At 37.1% G+C, this 21,876-nt stretch overlaps 1 protein-coding gene across 3 annotated transcripts in view; it reads right to left on the reverse strand.

Annotated features, from left to right (window-relative positions):
* The window catches only part of MME (membrane metalloendopeptidase), a 113,560-nt gene that overhangs the window by 34,977 nt on the left and 56,707 nt on the right, over positions 1–21,876 (reverse strand). For all 3 annotated transcript variants that reach the window (XM_049628677.1, XM_049628675.1, XM_049628678.1), the window contains exons 9-16: positions 19,550–19,684; positions 17,248–17,349; positions 15,591–15,727; positions 15,388–15,481; positions 14,114–14,242; positions 13,044–13,142; positions 10,002–10,082; positions 8,618–8,721 (exon numbers count right to left, since the gene is read on the reverse strand). In XM_049628677.1, coding sequence (XP_049484634.1) covers positions 8,618–8,721; positions 10,002–10,082; positions 13,044–13,142; positions 14,114–14,242; positions 15,388–15,481; positions 15,591–15,727; positions 17,248–17,349; positions 19,550–19,684 — 881 coding nt within the window. The remainder of the gene's footprint in view (positions 1–8,617; positions 8,722–10,001; positions 10,083–13,043; positions 13,143–14,113; positions 14,243–15,387; positions 15,482–15,590; positions 15,728–17,247; positions 17,350–19,549; positions 19,685–21,876) is intronic.

Below are 21,876 nucleotides of genomic sequence, written 5' to 3' on the forward strand. Positions count from 1 at the left end.
CCAGGCTGCCATTTGGGACTGCCCCTTAGAAAGTGCTCCTTTTAAAATTGTTTCATACTTAGGTCTCCCCCTTACCCTAATACACTTTAGGATGCTGGCCTCTACACTACAACGAAGTCATTTTAGAAGACCGATCGTGACCAGACTATAACAAAAACAGCTACTATTTAATAAGCACCTAAGTTATACGACAGGCACATATACAATATATAACACAACAACCCCATAAGGCAAAAGTAGATGTTATTTTCCTCAGTTTATAAAGGAATCACTGATACTCATATTATGGAGGTTGTCTAAGTTTACACAGTAAGTGGCAGAACAAGAACCTTAACTCAGGGCTGCCCATTCTGTCTAAGTCCCACTTTCCACTGTCCCACCGTCCCTCCCTGACTGCAAATTCTTTCCACTGTTCCATAAAGTGCAATGTTTTTTACCCAAAGATAAAAGCACAGCAGGATAAAAGAGCCTCTTTAAACTATTCATTGATGTTGCAGAAGAGTTGTTAACATAACTGAAGTACTCTGATTACCTGAGAGGTGAGAACCAAGACACCCATTGTGACCTGAAATTGGGAGAATCCACTTCTTCAACAAAATGCAACAGAAATCACTGATGTGATTGATGTGATTTTCTTCCTAGGAGTCATCAGTTGGTGGCATGTCGTTCTAAGTTTGGCAACAAGGCACATTCTTTTTAGTCTTTGAGAAGTTTCTATGTGTATACGCACAAATGTGTGCCCCTTCATTTGTGTGATGTGCCAAATTCAGAGAAATTCCCAAATTGGAAAATATATGGGTGGGTGAATCAGTTCTGTCAGAATTTTCTTTTGATGACTTTTTTCCTGATTTAGAATAATCTTGGGATCTCTCAAGAACTGAAACTTCTTCTATCCTATATAACCCTTAGCAATAACATAACTTACATTATGTCTATTGTCAATCTCATTAGACAGTAACTCCATGGAATCAATGATAGTTCTTTTTTTTAATTATAGTAAGAACATCTGCCAGAAGCTATATCCTCTTAATACACTGTAACACATTGAAAACTGTGTGTACAAAGTTGCACAGAAGATCTCTAGAGGTTATTGATCTTGCTTAATTTAAACTTTACGTCTTTTGACTAATAACTCCCCATCTACTCCTCTCCTCCAGCCCCTGGTAATCACAATTCCATTCTTTGGTTTTATGAATTTGACTATTTTAGAAAAACTCACCTAAGTGGAATCATGCAGTATTTGTCTTTCTCTATCTGGCTTATTTCACTTAGCATAATGTTTTCATGTTCATCCATGTTGTATATTGCAGAATCTCCTACTCTTTAAAAGCTGAATGTATTCCATTGTATGTATGTACCACATTTTCTTTATCCATTTATCGGTCAGTGGAAACAGGTTGTTTCCACATCTATCTGTTCTGAATGGTGCTGCAATGAACAAGGGAGTGCAAATATTCCCTGAAGATATCGATTTCAACTCTTTGGAATATATTTAGAAATGGGTTTCCTGGGTCATATGGTAGTTCTATTTCTAATTTTTTGAGGAACTGCCATACTGTTTTCCATAGCAGCTGCACCATTTTGCATTCCCACCAATGGTGTGCAAGCTCTCCAATTTCTCCACATCCTTTACCAATACTTCTCTCTCTCTCTCTCTCTTTTTTTATAACAGTCATCCTGACAGCAGTGATGTGTTATCTCATTGTGGTTTTTGACTTGCATTTCCCTGACGATTACTAACGCTGAGCATCTTTTCACGTGTCTGTCAGCCATTTGTAAGTCTTCTTTGGAGAAATGTCTATTCAAGCCCTTAACCCATTTTTAAATTGGCTTATTACTTTTTTTGTTACTGAGTTTTAGAGGTCTCTTATATATCTTGTAGATTATCACCTTATCAGAAATATGATTTAACCAACGTTTTCTCCCACTTCATACATTGCTTTTTTATTCTGTTGGTCATTTCCTTTGCTGTGCAGAAGGTTTTTAGTTTAATACTGTCTCACTTGTTTATTTTATGCTTTGTTCTTAATTGTATCTCTAAGACTTAGGGAACATGATAGGTGCTCAATATGTATTTGGGCCTTGGCATATGAATGAGTCCTCCAACCTCCAAGAGAGATGACTCCCCTCCTTGGACTCTGGGAAGGGGGAAGGCACTAGGCCTAGGTGAGGCACTCCTATGCAGGCTATAGAGAGCCATGGCCACCAAGAGCTATGCACCAACTGAAATATCATCCCCTCAAGATGGTAGAGTAGTAGGGGCACCTGGGTGGCTCAGTTGGTTAAGCCTCCGGCTTCGGTTCAGGTCATGTTCTTGCGGTTTGTGAGTTTGAGCCCCGTGTCAGGCTCTGTGCTGACAGCTTGGAGCCTGGAGCCTGTTTCAGATTCTGTGTCTCCCTCTGCCCCTCTCCTGCTCACACTCTCTCAATAATAAATAAACGTTAAAAAAATTAAAAAAAAAATAAAAAGATGGTACACTAGTGTAAAAGTTCTAGAATTCTTTTGCAAAATTCTCTTAGTTTAAAACTTCAACCTTTAAACCATTTAATTCCCTTCTCTACTTCCCATCCCCTCTAAAAAAGCCAAAAACCAAAACCAAACAAACACACAAAAAAAACCCAAAGCCTTCCTTGGGTGCTAATTAAAAAGCAGAAATGTTTTTATCCTTATCATGAAGAGCACTGAGTAATGTATAGAATTGTTGAATCACTAATCTAATGCTGTATGTTAATCATACCAGGAATTGCAATAAAAACTTAATTTTAAAAAAGCAGAAATGTTTTTACTGATCAAATATGTTTTGCTTATAGCCTCCAAAACACAGCGGAAAACCACAAAGCCTGGCAGTTTAATGGGAGCCTAAAAGATGGAAATCTCAAATTTTCAACTCTTACAACAAATGTAGAACACAAGAATTCCATGGCAGTATGTGGGAACCAGAATGATTTGTCCAAATTTAGTCTATCTGTTATTCCATGTTCCTGGCTCAGTAGTGCTTGATGAGCCAAATAATCTTTTTTGTAAATCCTCCCCATACATCTATGCTCATGGAGACTCATTTGTGTCTCAAGTCTCCAGCACTCCACACACACACCCTGGACAGTTCCTACCAACACCACCTCTATACCGTCTCATTTACCCACATTATATTATATTATATTATATTATATTATATTATATTATATTATATATTAGTGGATATATTATATGATATATAATATAATAGCCCTGCATACTATTTTTCTTTTGATAACCAAGCTCACTGATATACGACTTCATTAGAAAGAAGACTGGCTCTAGAAATATCAGTGAAGGGGAAAAATAGAAGGGTTATTTTAGAAAGAAGTGAGCTACTTCCCTACCTCTCTGGAGAGCATGTTCTTTTTCTCTTGAGTCACCTGATGTGTAGAAGCCAAGGAGGAAAACTTCTTGGCTTTTATCAAAACTTCACAGTTAGGCCCACAGAATTTGAATGCTGGAATCTTAAAGATGTTATATAGTCTAAATCAACCTGCTCATTTTATAAATAAGAAAACTACATGACTTTTAAAGGGCCAGGTAGTAAGTGACAGAACTGGGACACTGAAAGAGAGTTAGTGACTCATTGCAGTGGCAAATCCATGGTGTCACTTCACAGGGTACTAACGTCCCTGCTGTTTTTGGTGGTGTTGGCCTTTCAGGAAAAAACACACAGAGCCACAGCTGCTGGCTGCCAGGGATTGCCACCATCCAATGAGCCCAGATTAGAAAAAACAGCAGGCTTGAAGCAATGACAGGGAAGACAGATGAACCAACCATTTTGTTCTGTTTTGTTTCTAGTGAATCTTCTGTTCATGTCAATATTAATTTAAATGCTGACATGTTGCTTCTAGAGAATGTTCTACTAATAAGTAAAGGTTTAATGGTGGTTTTAAAAAAGTGCTGTTCTAGCACTTGTAACAGAACCAAGCAAACTCTGCCTTTTATCAGATTTAACTGTTACTTACTTGCTTCTTTCTTTAGATTGTGAGCTCCTGGGTCCAGGGCCACATTTTATTCATCTATATCCTTTACAGTGTTTATTTAGCACAATGATTTGCACGTTGCAGCTGCTCAATAAAATGCTTATTGAACTGGCTCTTGTCAATATGCCTGTGTTTTTATTTTGAAACACAACAGCAGGAAAGATGAAGCAATGAAATGAATCTTTGTAGTTTTTGATAAGTAACGCCGTGGCTCAGTGGTCATGATTTACAAACAGGGCCACATCACAGTTATATCACAGGAAGTTGTGTCCTGAGAAACTAACAAAATAACATCAAATCTAAAACACAAGAAAAGGAATGTTTTCTGTTGTTATTCTTGTACATTTTTCTTTCTCTTTAGAGGTTTATGTTCTATTGACTCTAAGTGAATAATCATGTTACTGGAAATAAGATCATTACAGATATATATCTAAGTAATTTTGCCAAAGGATATTACATTCTAAGTTTATCACTCTTACTATCTGATAATATGACATATTTGAAATTCTTTACAAACTGGTACCAAAGACCCAGAGAACACAATGTTTGGGATAATTTTGGAAACACTAGGCACTCAGAAACCCCATGAACCAAGCTTTTCAAATTTAAATCCCTGTCCTTTGCAGTAGCTGCCTGCTCAAATGGGCAGAAGGCTCTTTTAGTGAAATGATTAAATCAGGTAGATCACATACAGACTTCCAGGACTTTCTCAATGTTTTGAATCTGTTAAACAGAGAGAGCAGCGGAGAGCTGTTATATAACTTCACTGACCATGATGGTGAAACGCTTGGATGTGACACTCTCTACCTTGGCAGTTGAGTTCACTTCATCAGCATGATCACAAACCACTATTGTATCATTTATTAACCCCAGAAACATTGAGGAAGGGTCTACATTCTGTTCATCAGTGTTCAGGCTCTGGTGACACAAACATCTGGTTTCGGCTTTCAACAAGGACTAGGGCAGGCACAAGGTGAAGAGAAAAATGCAGTGGGGTGCTATGAATAAGGAAGTAATGTTCTAGTTGAGTCCAACAATATATAGGCTTCTGTTAGATGAACAAGGACAGAAAGGGTGATCCACGGTAAGGGATAAGGAGGAAGAAAAGATGGAAGAATGACCTAGAGTTATTCCTATAGCTGGAGGTTTGGGCAATGCTGGGAGGGTGGGCAGGGTGAATCTAAAAGAATTCTGGAGAGCTAATGGGAGGAATGCAGAGCCTTGTACCATGAGATAGGCAATAGGGATATATTGAAAGGTTTTCATCAGGAAATAACACAACTCATTCTGTGTCTTTAAAAAATCTCTAGGGTATTAGTAAGGAGAATGAGCTGAAGGAAAGATGATTGGTGATAAGATGATTGGTGATAAGATTAGGAAAAAATTAGTAACAACTCTGGTGAACAATGAGACATGCCTGAATTTACTCAGTGACCATGGAGATAGTAAGATGGAGATCCCCTAGAAATACCTATATAATCTTTAATTAGCAGCTGGTAGATGTAAACTTTTGGTTTTGAATGGGGATCTGGAGTAGATATTACTATAGATGTCAGAGATGAGAGAAAGAGATCAGTCTAGAATGGTGAGTCCCTGATTTCTGTATTGATAACAATAAGATGAAAGTTGCTGGAAAATATAGGGCAATATGAGGATATGGGGAGAAAGATGATCAAATTTTGTCCCAAATGGAAAATTCTGTGTTTGTAGGGTCTGTGGAACACCTATGTAGAGATGTTTCATGGGTAGCTAGACATGTGGGTTGAAAACAAATCTGGGCCAGGTACAAATATTCAGTGGTCATAATGATGGTAGAAGATGCCAAGAAGCATAGGAGTTTGCCCAGTGAGGGGAAAAACAAACAAACAAACAAACAAACAAACAAACACAGGTCCAGAAGCTTATTACTTGGTTAATTGACTGAATTAATTAAAATTGATTGTTGTCTTGAAAATATAATGCATCTACAATACCCTACAATATAAACCCTACATAATCCATAGTTTTTCCCATCCCTGTCCCATCAATTGTGGGCATGGGCACCCATTTCTCCTGCAAGACCTTAGGAGTGAGGACTTGAGCATCTGAAAATGTAGTTCTCTGAGAGGTAACTACAAACTATGTGAACAAAGCAGAAGCAGTAGATGTGTCTGCCTGAACACACACAGTGAGGATTTGAATTTGGTATACATAAAAAAGGAAGGAGAACATAGTGACTTTATTACTACTACACAATTACAAAATAGGTCTGAAACTTTCACTCCAAGAAACCTCAAAAAAATATAAGGAACTGTCATGACATTGTATCCCACAGTCCTAATGGTTTGACATGATCACTGTCAAAGGTGCTTCCAATATTTTGGAAAACAAAAAATAAATTTTAAACCTAAACTGCCAAATTAAAAGCATCACCCTGTAAAAAGAAAATGACACAAAACTAAACACGAAGAGTATCATTAACCAAAAGGAACTAACACTAACTCAGAGGTTCTCACTTGAAGTTGGGGGGTAGTACTTAAAAAGAATCCAATACCTGGGTCCCCACCCACAGGCAAGTACATCACAGGCAAGGGTAGTGAGATTGGGGCCTCAGTACTATTTCTAGGGCTCCCCAGGTGACTCTCCTGTACAGCCAGAATTTAGAACCCTCGGACTCAGTACACAGGCAGAAGAAGAGAAAGGAAAAGAAACTAGTCTGACATGGCAGAGAAGACCTTAGAAGCCATATTGCACTTATGATGACTATCAGAAGCTCATGGGAAGGACCCAAAATGTTCTGTTGACCTATGCGTGCTACTGAGCAAACATTCATTAAAACAGTGTACACAGCTTTCACTTGTGATTATTGTAAGGGAAAAGGACTCAAGAGAAAAGCAACATATATGATGAAAGGGAATGAAAAATGCAAACTATATTACGAAATAATTGTAGAACTTTGGACTACATTAAGTTCAAAAGAAAACATGAAGCCATAACTCAACAACTATTTTTAAAATTATGAAAAAGTCTTCTGGTGTCATATGGATGCAGGTTATATTAGCTATTTTCAGAAACACTATTTGACAATATTTGTAGATATTTGTAGATATTTCACACAGTACTGACAATTATTAAATGTAAGTATATGCATCTTAAAGAAAAAAATTCAGACTTACAAGAAACTTCTCAGTTTATAAGTTTACCCACTGAATATTCTTTTTGATGACTTTTTTGTGGGTTTCTTGAAATAGGGTTTCACAACCAATTACAACACAAACCATATGCACCCACTCTTCTTCCTTCTTTGCCAGCTAGGACACTAAACGTTCTCTGACATTTGCAGCCCTGTTTTTAGCACCAGACAATACATTTACTGCAGTATAAACCCAGAGGTCAGCAAAGGAAATCAATCTCTCTTTCATGGCACCTGACAGGTTCAAAATGGTGTACAGAGATCGAACGTATTGGCATTTTCACTTAGGAATTTTGTCCAACCTGTACTTAGTTAACTGAGAACAGAACAGCCTGTCATCAAACAGTCTCACATCACTTTGTACACTTCCTGGCACATTTCCCTCCTAGTGGTAGAGTTTATTATATATGTCTTTCTTACCTTCTGCTGTTGTAATGTAATATAATATAATATAATATAATATAATATAATATAATCAAAGTTCACTTGTGATTCTCCCAGTTCCCAATGACACCTGGACTTAGTCAGTGTTCTACAATATTAGTTTAGTAAATGAATAAATGAAAGAATAAATGAATACATGAATAATAAACCAAGCACCTCACTGTCATGTTATTTTGTCGGCTACCACACGGATCAAGTTAGTACATTTCTTTTTTATTCGCTCACTCACTCTTTAACTCAGTTTTAACTGAAAACCTTCCATGTGTTCAGCATGCTGCTGAGCAGTCAAAACGAATAGCCCCTGTTCTCTAGAAGTTAAGAGCCCAGCAAGAAAAAGTCAACATAAGCAGCTCTAGGGCTCTATGTGCACAAACACACAAGTTGATGCATGTTAATATGTTAGACATACTGAGTTAGACACACCCATTTAGTTGAAAAATAAACACTAAGCTGATGTTAACATAAGCACCAATGCCACTGATAAGCAGGGATTAAGAGCATTTGAAGGCAACTCCCATTATCTCTTATTCGGCTGCCACAAGTTTCAGGGGCGTGTCACACAGAGCAGTCTAGAAGGGGATGGAGTTGTGGGATGACTGACCCATAGAAAACAGGTGGGGCTGTGGGCAGGAGATAATTCCGAGTTCCACAAGTGTGGCCTCAGAGAAAACTGGCAGGAGCTCTGGGTTACCTAGGTCAAGGTGTTCTTGAGAAACTTGTCCACAAAGTAGAGGAAAGAGGTAATAATATGAGAGGAAACCAAAGAAATGAGGTAGCCTGAGGCCACCATAATAAAACAAATTTTAATTTTGCTTAAATCTTTGACCCACCTTTAGTATGATATTCTTGGATGCTCGTAGAGGTATTCACTCCATTGAAGGAGAATATGGTACTTTTTTAACATTAACATTGAGTCAGGTTCTTTTTCTTAACCCAACAATGAGAGGGGAAAAGCCCCTTTTCTGAATGAACATATAGGAAACTGGAATATACATACTCATCCTTGTCCACCTTTTCTCGGAGCTTCTTTAGTTGTTTATTCTGGCCAAACTTCAAGTTTTGAATTATGTTCTCAAAGTATTCATCTTCCTTGTAGTTCAACTATATTACATAAAAGGTTTTGGGAAAAATAGTCAAAATTTCTGCTAAAAAACCATAGGGGACATTTTCTTAAATTGTATTAGTTAATAAAGTTAACGGAGAGCATTAAAACTTACCAAAGAAGGATTTAATTCCATTTAGCCTAGTTCTATATAATAGGTCACTGTCGCTCTAACTAAATCGCTACTTTAGTCTATTCTTCTGTAACTAATCGAATGAACCGAGTGTCAGACAAGCTTTCCTATATTGATAGTAACCCTTACATGACAGATAAGAGCACATTCCATTTTAGCACCTACAATGTACCAGGCACTGTTCTCAGCACTTTATATATTACATGTTTTTAATCCTTATAATAATCTTATGAAGATGGGTTGTTATTGCCATTTTAAAGCTGAGGAAACCAAGGCAATTAAGTCACTTGCCCAAGTTAGTGAATGGTGGAGCTGGGATTTGAACCCAAGAAATTCCCTGTGGGTCTATGTTCTTAGCCATCAGACTCCTGCCACAAAGGCCCCCAGGACTCAGATGCTGCAGCCAGCTCATTTACAAGAAATAGTCAAGCTTTTCTACAAATGTAAAGAGAGAAGAGGACACTGTGGCTTGCAAACTCCCATGTTAGACTGGTAATCAATGGATTAGGAATCACTGACATCCCCACTTCTGGACAAGGATCACCTTGTTGTCACCAGGGTCTCAAGGAGTTGCGGGGACCACAAGATTAGCAACAGGATCCTCAGCTGGGTCTTAAATCAATAGTGTAGTGACTTGAATCAATTCTGTTCTCTTTTCATTGTTACATTACCAGAGGGGAATAAAACCGATTCTGGTTTTCAAATGGTAGGTTTTGTTTTGTTTTATTTTTTTTTGAATACAGAGGCATAACCTGGTTTTTATCCAGTGGAGGAATAATAGGAAAGTGAAGGGGAACTGAAGACGTGACTTTCCAGGCCTGGACCAGAGGAGATAAGGAGCCTGAGTGCGGCCTGTTGTTCATCACTTTGATGTCTACCCCTTGATGCTCTTTAAAGGACACCAGATTTTTCCAGTACTGTTCAATGGAATATATGGAGACCAAGATCACAAAAACCAAATATGAACCAGGCCAATGAAACAAAAGGCTAAAACTAAAACACAAGTTCTGGCTTCGGTGGAAAAGGCTTTTATATAACAAGACCTTTGGCCTTAGGCTACTTCACATCATTTCGGGCACCCCACAGCTGCAAATGACATCATCACCAGCCCCAGGTATCATTAGCACAGTCTGCATAGAGACTTACCTCGAGGTATTCATTATTCAGTTTGTTGTCATTTGAAATAATGTCATCAGGATAGCCAATTCTTTCTTTAATTGCTAAGGCCTATGAAAATTAAAATATTGAATATAAGGATAATTCTATAGCTTTCAAATGCAAACATTATATATATATTTTTAAATGCAAACATTATAATTTGCCCATGACTGCCAATTGAATAACCTGTTCCATACTGTTTACAAAAATAGTATCTGACAACACTTAAATAGAGATCTTTGCAATGGCTTCTCCCTGGGGTTGAAAATAAACAAAAACCGGTTCTGAAATTTAGCTTCTAATACCCTATTCTTATAGGCTCCAGCTTTCCCAAGAAAACCAAAATGAAAACTGACAAGTCATTGTTCCTCATGTATTGTACTTCTATGAAATTTTTCTCTGAAAGGCTTTTTTCTTCCATTTCTTAGGAGGGGTAAGTAATAGTGCTTCCATTCTACCAGCTTATAATTGTCTTTCCATTTCACTGATTTGGCTGAGAAAACAGATATGGGCTTATAAGTTTAGTGCTAATGTTCTGAGTATGGAGTCCTGGAGTTTATATGTTCTCTTTTGGTCTCCAAGGCCAGTGTACCTATCTTCCCACAGTTAAATGAATGGCATTATTTAAATGAGTAGAAGACAGGACTTGCCTTGTTGTACTAGCTCATGTTTACCACTTGCTTACTACCCTTGCTAATTTTTATTTTTATTATTTTAAAATTGTTTACTTATTTTTTTATTATTTTATTACTAGTTTACTATTGCAATATCTTTCCATTTTTTATTTCTCTCATTTTTTCAAAGATATTTGACTTTTGATTCTATCATATTACATTGCTCTTAAATATTTTAATTATGCAGGGCGCCTGGGTGGCTCAGTCAGTTGAACGTCCGACTCTTGGTTTCGGCTCAGGTCATGATCTCACAGTTTGTGAGTTTGAGCCCCGCTTCGGGTTCTGTGCTGATGGTGTGGAGCCTGCTTGGGATCCTCTCTCTCCCTCTTTCTGCCCCTCCCCTGCTCACTTTCTCTCTCTTTCAAAATAAATAAATAAAAACCTAAAAAAGTAATTTAATTACACTACAAATCTGTTTCATAAGCACAGGAGTTCTGCAGTGGATCAGACAGGATATGCGTAAGTCTGTTTTAGGCCAAGCCCATTTTCTTGTAGGTTTCCACACCACTGCCCATTACCATCAGCCCCTTCTCAGAGGTTTTTTATTTTCTAGAAGACACTTCCCCAAAGAGTGTCCTAAGGGACACAAACTCTACAGAATTAGGTCTACATAAAAAGGATTTATTGTCAAATACTTTGGGTAAATACTGTGACAAAAACATTAAGCAGGCTTCTTTACTGCAGCTTAAAATTCGGTAATTGTAAGTGTCCAATTGTAAGCATAAGGAATTAATTTGTCTATTTTCTCATTCAATACATATTCAAGCATCTATGATGAGTCAGGTACTTTGTAAGGGGCTAAGAATACAATGCTAGGAAAAACTTTCTCCCCCCAGAGAGCTTACCATAAAGTTCAGTGACAGGCAATGTAATGAGTGTTAGGTATGGTACCTTAAAATCATCTCCTAGAAGCATGTAACCTAGTCTAGCGTGGGATCAGGAAAGTCTTCCTACAGGAAATGTTCCCTAAATTCTTTGACCGTGAGAGTCTTCTTCAGGGAACTACTTGTGGGTTCAGTGGCTTATGATACTGCCTTGGGAAATGATGATCTAGCATAATCCAGCTGTGCTACATCAAATAGACCCAGGTCAAGATAGCTAGAACATGAAAGGAGCAGAGCTGGCCTGAATTTCTGAGGAATTTCTGAGTCAGTGATGAAAAGACAGATATACTTTGGTGCCTAAATTCTAGACCTAACCTATCTCCAGCTTTGAGAAGACTGAAAAAGATAGTCCTTCCACATGATTTAATCCTGGAAAGAACTAGACTGTATCTTGGTTTTTTATTATAGTAGGTTCATAAACTCTTTCTGTATCAGTTTGAAGAATGGTCTGTTCTTCTTGCCATCCCAACTACAGAGGAATTATCAGGTTGCATGTGAATTTTGCTGCCAAAGTATATAGAATTTCCACTGGACATATTCCTTCTAGTTTTATATAGTTATCAAGACAAATGATCGTAGTAAGTTTAAACCTAAGATTTCCTTAGGCATCTGACACCTTTATTCTTTACAAAAATTTTTTTTAACATTTATTCATTTTTTGAGAGAGACAGAGCATGAGTCGGGGAGGACAGAGGGAGACACAGAATCTGAAGCAGGTTCCAGGCTCTGAGCTGTCAGTGCAGAGCCTGACGCCAGGCTTAAACCCATGAACCATGAGATCGTGACCTGAGCCAAAGTCGGACACTTAACCGACTAAGCCACCCAGAAGCCCTGACACCTTTGTTCTTATGCAAGATATGAGAAGTCCCAGTAACAGGTGCACAATGGGGTAGATAAGAATAGCTATAACAAGGCTCCTTCAACATCCCTTTAACTGTAGATCACCATGTAATACTCAAATAATGCATCACCTTACACTTACAGAAGTGTACACTTTTCTCCCTAGGCCATATAAAAGTCTAAATAAGGCATGTTTTCTAAAACTTGAGCTGGAAATCTGCATTAAACATTAAGGGATATTTTTTAGGCTTTAGTAGAGTCCTTTTGCATAAGCTTTATGAAAAGAGGAGAAGTATGAACCATTGATAGTATCTTTCGGTTCTTTACTCGTTCATCTAAGATTTTTCCTTGTTTTCTGAAGACTCCTTAAAAAAAAAAAAAAAGGAAAATTGGAGATCTTTCAAAGGTTTGAACTGAACATGGACAGTAGGAGCTGGATGCAAAGAGATAATAAAAGGTGAAAAATCATAGAAACAAATCTTTATCCACGAAAACTGTTCCTGGAAACATGACATCTTGAAGGAGCTTGCTTAATTTTATGCAATCCTTGAACTTCTTTCTTCTGAACTTCAAGTTGATCTTTGCTTGTAAAGCAATTGTTAGCTAATAGTTAGCTTTGTGTTTCTTTTTACCTTTTCCTCAGCTTTCTTTTTCGTCTCAGCATCCATCCAAGTGAGGTCATCTAAAGTCTGGATAAAAACCTCTCGGATCTGTGTAATCAAATCCTCAACCTAAAATGAAAGGAACAGAAGACAAATTTAGGCCATGAGTTAATTTTCTGTAACACAAATTTTAACAAACAGGGCTTTGAGCTGCCTTTATAGGACTCAATAATATGTTAATGCATGTAAATTTATAGACAAACCATGACCTAAACAAATGGATACATGTGGATAATTATGTTTTCAAAGGAATCTTGCTACTGTTGACCCTAATGGTGAAATAGGTCTTATATATGCATTAATGAAAAAATTATCTTTAGAATGTAATGGCTTCAGGACGCCTGGGTGGCTCAATCTAACTTTGGCTCAGGTCATGATCTCACCATTAGTGAGTTCGAGCCCTGTGTAGAGCTCTGTGCTGACAGCTCGGATTCTGTGTCTCCCTCTCTTTCTGCCCTCCCCCACCCATGCTCTGTCTCTCTTTCTCTCAAAAATAAACATTAAAAAAAAAAGAACATAATGGTTTCCATTATCATAAAAAAACACATAAAATAGTAGCTGTCATCACTGTTAGTAGTTCAATTAAGCATAAAGTAGCATTTTAATAGTTTCTTTCACTTAGCCTTTAAGTTCCATGGTCTTCATTTCAATAACAATGAAAAATGGAGTACTTTTTTAGGTATTTCAAATAAACCCTAAAACCTTACTTTCAAAGTTTTTCAGAAAACTCTAATTCTTGGTCAGTCTTGCCAATAGGAGAATTTACAATTAACTGTATCAACAGAACATGTGAGTGAGTGGGTACTCTGAATACATTGTTTCGGGAAGGGGGACGATTGGTTTTGGACTAGACAACTTTAAGATCAGAAACAGAAGCAGACCTTTTGGGAGAGGGAGGAGGAGAGTGGTTGAGAAATAACCACAAATTGTGATACAGAGATTCTCTGCCAATTAATAAACTTTAGCCCAATTATGAACTATTGTAATTGCCCATTGATGGAAACAATCAACTGATAAGAGTATTGTGCTGAAAACATTACCACATGTTTACTCTCTCCAGCGAATGCAGCTTCCACGTACAGCCTTCCCACAGCATTTTCCATATTCCCATTGACATAGTTTGCACAACGTCTCCACGTTGCTGTTTCTGATGTTGTGCCATAAAGGGCCTAAGGGCGAGAGAAAGGAAATGACATCTGACCACGAGAAGATGGCCAGAGCAAGGTAGAACACATATTTCACAGGGACTCTGTTATTTATGTCCTCTAAATTCTGCTTCTCCTCACAAGGCATGTTGTCCTTGCCCAAGACAAAAACGTAATCCAACTGGAGCATTTACTTACAAATAATCTGAAAACAAGGTATATTTTCGGCAGCACATCCCAGTGGAACTTTGGGCCGTTACAGGTGAATACCCTTGTAGACAGTTTAGAAAACAACAACAAAATGGCCCCCCTTCCACCAAAACCAAAAATATATATATAACAGTTACAACTGCATAAACGTAAACACGAAGTAATGTTCAATTTATGTAACAAGGGAGGTATCTGGTATACAAGAAAACACATTTCAGTTTTTTAATAATTTAGCTGAATTTCCAGTACTTAGAAGAACTGTATGTGAATAAATTTAAGTACTAACGAGGGAATTAACTGAGGTAAGGGAAATCGAGCAAAAGACCATTTTTGCAGGCTTTAATTTCAAAACTTTGTCTACATTTTCTTTCAAAGGGTAAATGCTAGAAATGTCAAATAAACAGTTGTTTCCTTTCCATAACACCAATCAATACGTTTGCCAGAGTTTTTCCTCTTCAATCCCTCCTGCCCTCTCCCCTCACCACAGCACTAATAGGACGATTGTTTAAATAATGCAGGTACAGCCTAGTAAAAAGCCTTAAGGTTGTCTCCAGGTAGCTGTACTCTCAGTGGATTGTCCACATCAATGTAGTCCACCTGTCTGTATGTCTAGTGTGCTACAGGCACCTGAAAATGAAATTTATTCAGATAGATCCCCTTGCAGTTACGTTTAACACAACAAAAAACCAAGCCAGTATTCTCTCACGAACTGCTCAAATAACCAAATGCACCTCCTTCCAGGGCAATTCAATCATGCTGCCAGAGTAGACAATCATGGGATGGCAAAGCCCTTGAAAGCTGGCTTTCCTAGGCAACAGAGCCAAAATATGGGCAAAATAACCCACATTTGGCATTTTGACTCTTGGCAAAGTTCACCACATTCTAGCACATGGCAAGCCTTCATAACCATGTATCTCTTTATGCGTTAAGTCTTAAGAAAAGAGAGATTTTTTCTTCACCTTGCGGAAAGCATTTCTGGACTCCTTGTAGGTTCGGCTGAGGCTGCTTACAAGATCCATTATGAATCGCCAGGACATTAAATTTTGAAGATCTCTGTATAAAAAAACCCACCACCCAGCAACAGAAAAGATGAGGCTGCAAAGCTTCTAAAGAGTGATATTAAATGTAAATTTTGAGGACATAGGCACTCTGACATACCTACCTGGCAGAATATTTGGTAAGAGTGAGCTTAAGTTTGGTTAAATATTCTGGAGCATAAACAACCACCTCTTCTTCATTTGGAATATTAATATTCACAGTTGACATGATTTCATTTGTGAAATTTGACCAGCTGAATGGCTGGAAAAAAGCAAGCATAAAACATTCAGTTTTATTTATTTATGGAGTCAGACATGGTTAGGGTGTCATTTGCATCACTATAGAATTACCACAATGTCCAGTTTATTTGCGTGGGATTTTTCCTCCATTGTTTCAATCAGTTCCTGAATAGAAATTAGTTCTGTAGCATGATTATTTAAAGAGCAGCATTCAACCAACCATTTAAGAGCAAAAGCAAAGCCCTTAAGCATAGAGAATATACAGCTAGAAATTAAGCTCGATGTCATCTTCTTGGTCTAACTCACATTAAAAAAAAAATGAAAAAGAAATTTAGCTTTATAAAATAAAGCTTCCTACATTTATGCAAAAATTTAAATGGGTATAAAGTGTTTATCTTTTAAAGGTGGATATTAAACAATCCATTCAAACACAGTGATACATCTCAGTGGAGATCCTGCTATAAATGAAAGCATACTATTGTAGGAGAGGTACAGTAATGTCACAGATACAACACAAATGGTCCAATGAAGCCAAACAACACATCTGAAACTATCAATATTGGGTCTATAGGCATATGCAATTTTTACACTTTGGAGCTGCTAAGAGATGAAATCTTATCTGTTATTCTCTGAATGGTTATTCAACCACCAGTAGATATAAGAAAAAAACACAGATGTGGAAGTACATAAAAATAAAGATCACTAAGTATGTAGTACTATATACTTTTCTTAATTTCGTTTGGTAGTTCGGACCACTGTTTCAAAACATACTTATTAAAACCCTTAACACTTATTATTTTAAGCAGCTTCATGTGAGAAATTCCTAACAATAGGTCATGCCTTTACAAAGTATCCCCCCTCCCTTTTTTTCCTGTAATTAGTGCCAAAGAGAATTCTATCAGTGAATGTGATGGTTTGTAGATTTTCCCATGGATCTTGCTACTTTTCACAATCATGTGTATGAACTTATACACAAGGATACATGCATAGTCCCCAAAAGAGATTATTATGTACTGGCTAATGAATTACAACTGTTTATAAATGGAATCTATGAGACAGATTTTTCTTCTTATTTCTTGTGTTCTATTTCTCCACTATTGCTCGGAACATCTTGATACATGGCCTTGATGAGAATATGGCAAGTTCCATAAATAAATTATCATTTTTAAGAGTTAAAAAAGAAATCTAGTGGCTTTATTATTTGACTGGCCAAGTCCAATGGCTATACAGTTGTATTTCAGAAGGATTTTCCAGTTTAATGTTTTCCAAACTTTTTGTTACAATAGTCTAATATCATTGCATAGCTGCCTTGAAAGGAATTTTAATTTGAAATTCACTCTAACTAAATATAATACAATGATTTCACATGTTTTTTTTTCCCCCAGTCTTGTCATCAAGTCAAATGGTTGGTGTCCTCTAAATTCATTTTGACATTCAATTTATTTCAAAAAGTAAATAATCACTGAATTTTAACCAACTATATTTCAATGTTATAATTTTAGAAATGGCACAATAACAGAGCACATAAAACTTGGTACTTACCTTCCCATTGATCTCTAGTGAAAAGTTATTTTGGAGCTGGGCTAATGTCATTTTGTTATAAAGAAGCATTGGATCATTCCGATCTTCAGATTTAGTTGTAGCCTATGGATTTAATTTTTGATCATTGTTTTAGAACTAAGAATGATTTAGAAAAATATAACTCTATATGAAGGAAAAAGAAGTATGGAATAGGTACAACATAATTCAAGCTCTATTTTGTATACTTGTTTAATGGTTAAAATAAATTGATATCAAAAAGAGAAGTGAAATTTAGGAGATTTTAAGTATATTTAGTAATAATCATCACTATTTGGCTGCCATGTCGAATATAAAATTCTTCAAAATCTTTTTATACTTTGACAACTGCTGAACCACACAGACAGTGTCCACAGGCCTCTTTCTTTTTAAGGGTCATGGCCAGCTCAGTTGTTGCTGTGGTTGTTTTATATGATAACTTTCTCAAATACAGTCTTCTCCAATGCAGCTCTCAAATACTCTCTCCCACCTCCTCATTGCCACTATCCAGCGTCCCAGGTAAAATCCAGACAGGAAAAACAAAAACAAAAACAAACCAAAAACCATAATGACTTCTGCAAGAATTTAAAGCCAGTAAGAGAGAAAATTCCTAGTGCACACCACAGTCATATGAGGAGAGTGCCAGCACCTTCTATTTTTGTGACTCCTATCCGACCTAATTAGTTTAACACACTATACTCAACAGCATCCAGTTTTATTTACTTGTTTATTTATTTTTCACTCAACCAAAAAAGAAAATCGTAGTAGCAACTCCTCAACTAGTGGTTGAAATTAGCAAAGTCAATTTTAAGTGAGGAGAGACGAAAGGTAGAAGTTTAATATGGGAATTATTTCTCGGTGACAATGGCTCCAATTTCCCCTTTAGGTACTTATTTATTCACTACTTAAAAAATTATTTATTGAACATCTCCTGAATGCAATACATAGCCGGATTCTGTTAGAGATACACAGGTGATTCAAACAAGACTAAGACCTCACCCCAACCTGAATTTAAGAGAGAAGGAAAAACAAAGACACAAATAATTTTGAGGTAAGATACAACTATCACAGAGCTAAGGCTGATCAAAGGACGACATGGTCTGGGAATGGCCAAGTGGTAAAAACCCAGTGCAATAAACTATTCTCCTCTCACCATTCTGTGTCCAGCACAGAATCACATGTAACCCATCCAAATGCCATTCATCCAGCTGCAGCTCCAAGCAAAGTCTGGCTCTGATTAGAGATTTTTGGTCGCATGTAGCTCCAGGAAAGGCTAAAATAGCCCTCAAAGATCTTTAGTCTTCAAGATGCTGAGGGCAGTGGCAAGCACATGGGGATTTAGGAACACGGGTTGTTGTTTGCAATGTCAGACAGAGGTCTGTAGATTCTAGACTGAACCTGACCATGTGTTTAATCAATAACCTTGATACTGCTTAGACAGAATTCACTCCGTGAGACTGCAGACTCTTGTCAGAGCAAAGTCAGACAAGAAAGTGCCAATTCACGCCTGGGTGGCTCAGTCCGTTAAGCGTCCGACTTCAGCTCAGGTCATGATCTCACGGTCCGTGAGTTCGAGCCCTGCGTCGGGCTCTGGGCTGACGGCCCAGAGCCTGGAGCCTGCTTCTGATTCTGTGTCTCCCTCTCTCTCTGACCCTCCCCCGTTCGTGCTCTCTCTCTGTCTCAAAAATAAATAAACATTAAAAAAAAAAATAAAAAAAAAAAGAAAGTGCCAATTCAGACTCCAAGGGTTCATCTGAAACTAGAGGAAACTCAGGAAAACACCCTGTGGACTTTGTTGCTAAACCTTGCCTGTCAGACCCTTTGAGCCAACCTGGTGGTCTGAACTCAGTAACATCACACTGTCATGTGGTCATATTCAGGGACTAGTATTTCTAAGCAAAAGGATAGTCAATCTCTGTGATCACCTTAAACTTTAAAATAAAGCAAAGGAAAACTATACATAGCAATTGCATGTGCCCTGAATCTCAAGGACATTTCAACAAATGACTGCAAATAGGCTTTTGGTATAATCCACTTATAATAAGTAATTAAGTGTATCTAGTTTAATATTTGCCAAACTTAGTATGCCTCCTGGCTATCAGGAACCCAGTTTACTACAAAATTCTACAGTTTCAAAGGTCCTCATAAAGTCAATGATTCATTACTGAGCTATGCATTCTTACCAGTTGGTTACAAAGTTGCACATTTTACCTTTAAAATATGATAGAGAGGAGAAAAGAAAAAAAGAGTGGTGAAAATTTAGTGTATTAAAGAAAATGTGTTTTACATTGGCAATTTCTTTTTCCAATTCCATAACTCTCTTCATTTCCAAAGAAAGTTGGTTTTCATCGATGGGCAGTCCTTTCTCCTTACGGATCAATCTGGCCACAGAAATCATAAAATCCACGTATGCTATACAAGCCTGCAAGAAATAAATAACAATGAACTGTCGGAGAACATTCTAAATATTTAGCATGATGATTTAACTTAAAATTTATTAATTTTTGGTAACACATAAAGCGCAGTAAAACAGATATCATTTTCTAAATCCTAAAAGAAATGACCTGCCCAGGGGCGCCTGGGTGGCTCTGTTGGTGAAGTGTCTGACTTCGGCTCAGGTCATGATCTCAAGGTTCATGAGTTTAAGCCCCACATCAGGCTCTGTGCTGACAGCTTGGAGCCTGGAGCCTGCTTCAGATTCTGTGTTTCCCTTTCTCTCTGCCCCTTCCCCACTTGCGCTCTGTCTCTCAAAAATAAATAAACATTAAAAAAAATTAAAAAAAAAAAAAAAGAAAAAGAAAAAGAAATGACCTGCACAAATTCTTAGAAAGTCATCATGTGTTTGAATTAGAGCAGAACAAAAAAAGTATCATTTGAAGGTACCAAGTAATTTATCACTATTTGATTTGGGAATTCTATAATTTTCTATTCATTATCAAGTTATTTTAAATTGCCTTACTAAGAATGCAGTTGCAAAAACACTTGATAAGCAATAACCTAGCATTTTTTCCTGAATAATAATAAATTCTTTTACTGAATTCCATTCTCAGATTTTCTATGCTTATGTATGTCCTTTTCAAATGTTCTTGAAGAGATGGCCACAAACTCATATAACATTATCAGGACATCTTTAGATCTTTTCTTTGGCCAAGCATTTGTTTTTTGTTTATTTTTGTTGTTTTTGCTGCTGTTGTTGTCTAAGCAGCAAATGAGACTGTGTGCTCATAATTTGGCTCACAATGTAAAATTTCTATATCTGGATATTTGCGCTTTTCTAAGGACTTAAATTCTTTCCATTTTATCTTCACATGCATTTTAACTTTGAGAAGGTAAGCCATAAACTAGTTATATTATCAACCTTTTACAGAATATATAATGCCTTACTCAAATTCAGAGTGGCATCAACACCAGGAAACTGAATACCACTTATGTAGATTTCAACCCATTGCTATTCAGCCATTATTATCCATCAGCAATTAAAATAAATTATGATCCCACCCCATAAAATTTACTCAAAATTCAAGTTCCTAGCACCAGCTTAATGACAAACAGACAACCATGATTAGGGAAGTCATGCCACACAAGTCTGCGGTTAATGGGCACTTCTGTGCTTCTAATACTCATTTGAAGTATTCGAAGGGTAAATACGAAGGGAGGTTATACAGTGCTAAACACTTTGTAGTTTCAAGAGGGTTTAATATCCTTACTTATTGATTATCAGTGAAAGGAGCACACTTATATTCACTGTGAGTACAAAAGGCGCATATGAATTTGTAGTGACTCATTAAGAGGATCAAACATAAAACCTACAGGCAAATAAAAAAATATTTTATCAAGCAAGATGTACAGGTATTATCAATTTGAAAATCAAGAGGACCACTTAAAGTAAGGTTTAGATACTGGCATTCTATGACCTTCACTAAATGCTAAGTAAACAGTTCCCCAGGGAGAGGGTTTCTCTTTTCATGGATACCCCGTGATGCTGGGGTATCCAGCTAGCATCTCTTTTCTTGGAACTGCTACTCAATAGAACAAACTATTTTTTCAGCTGTGAGCCTGTATTAAAAACCTAATCACTAAGGCAACAGGGATAAAAGGATGTTTTTATGTATATTCTCACCAAGTCATTCTTTTCCTATTAAAAGGTAATCAGAATTCTTGTTTCTCTTTGAAGTAAACAAATATGTCTGATTTCACATCTCACGGGACCAACTATTCCAAAGTATAAGCATGCAGCGTTTTGAATTAACCATATTTCTAATCATATAAATTCATCTGCATTCAGCAGGGAATTACTACTGACTATGAAGGAAATGGTAATTTGAATTTTCCAGTATCAGTCTGCTGAGATTCCTTTTGATTTTGTAGGATGCTTTTTTTGGTAATGAGGTAAGAAAGCAGTAACAAGAACACTCTCCTGCCCTTCACTGATGCTGCAAACTGGTTCTACTCCAGTATCTTTATCTTTACAGGTTCATTTAAAGACTCTAGAACTTGGCATAAGGCAAGCACAAGAACTCTGGATGGTGCTTCCAGTCTGCTGAGCTGGTAAGGTTTCCCAGAAAACTGGAAGCATATGATATCACCAATCTCTGGGATTCTTGAATATTTAAT

Source organism: Panthera uncia, chromosome C2 (assembly GCF_023721935.1).
Source record: "Panthera uncia isolate 11264 chromosome C2, Puncia_PCG_1.0, whole genome shotgun sequence".
Lineage (NCBI taxonomy): Eukaryota > Metazoa > Chordata > Mammalia > Carnivora > Felidae > Panthera > Panthera uncia.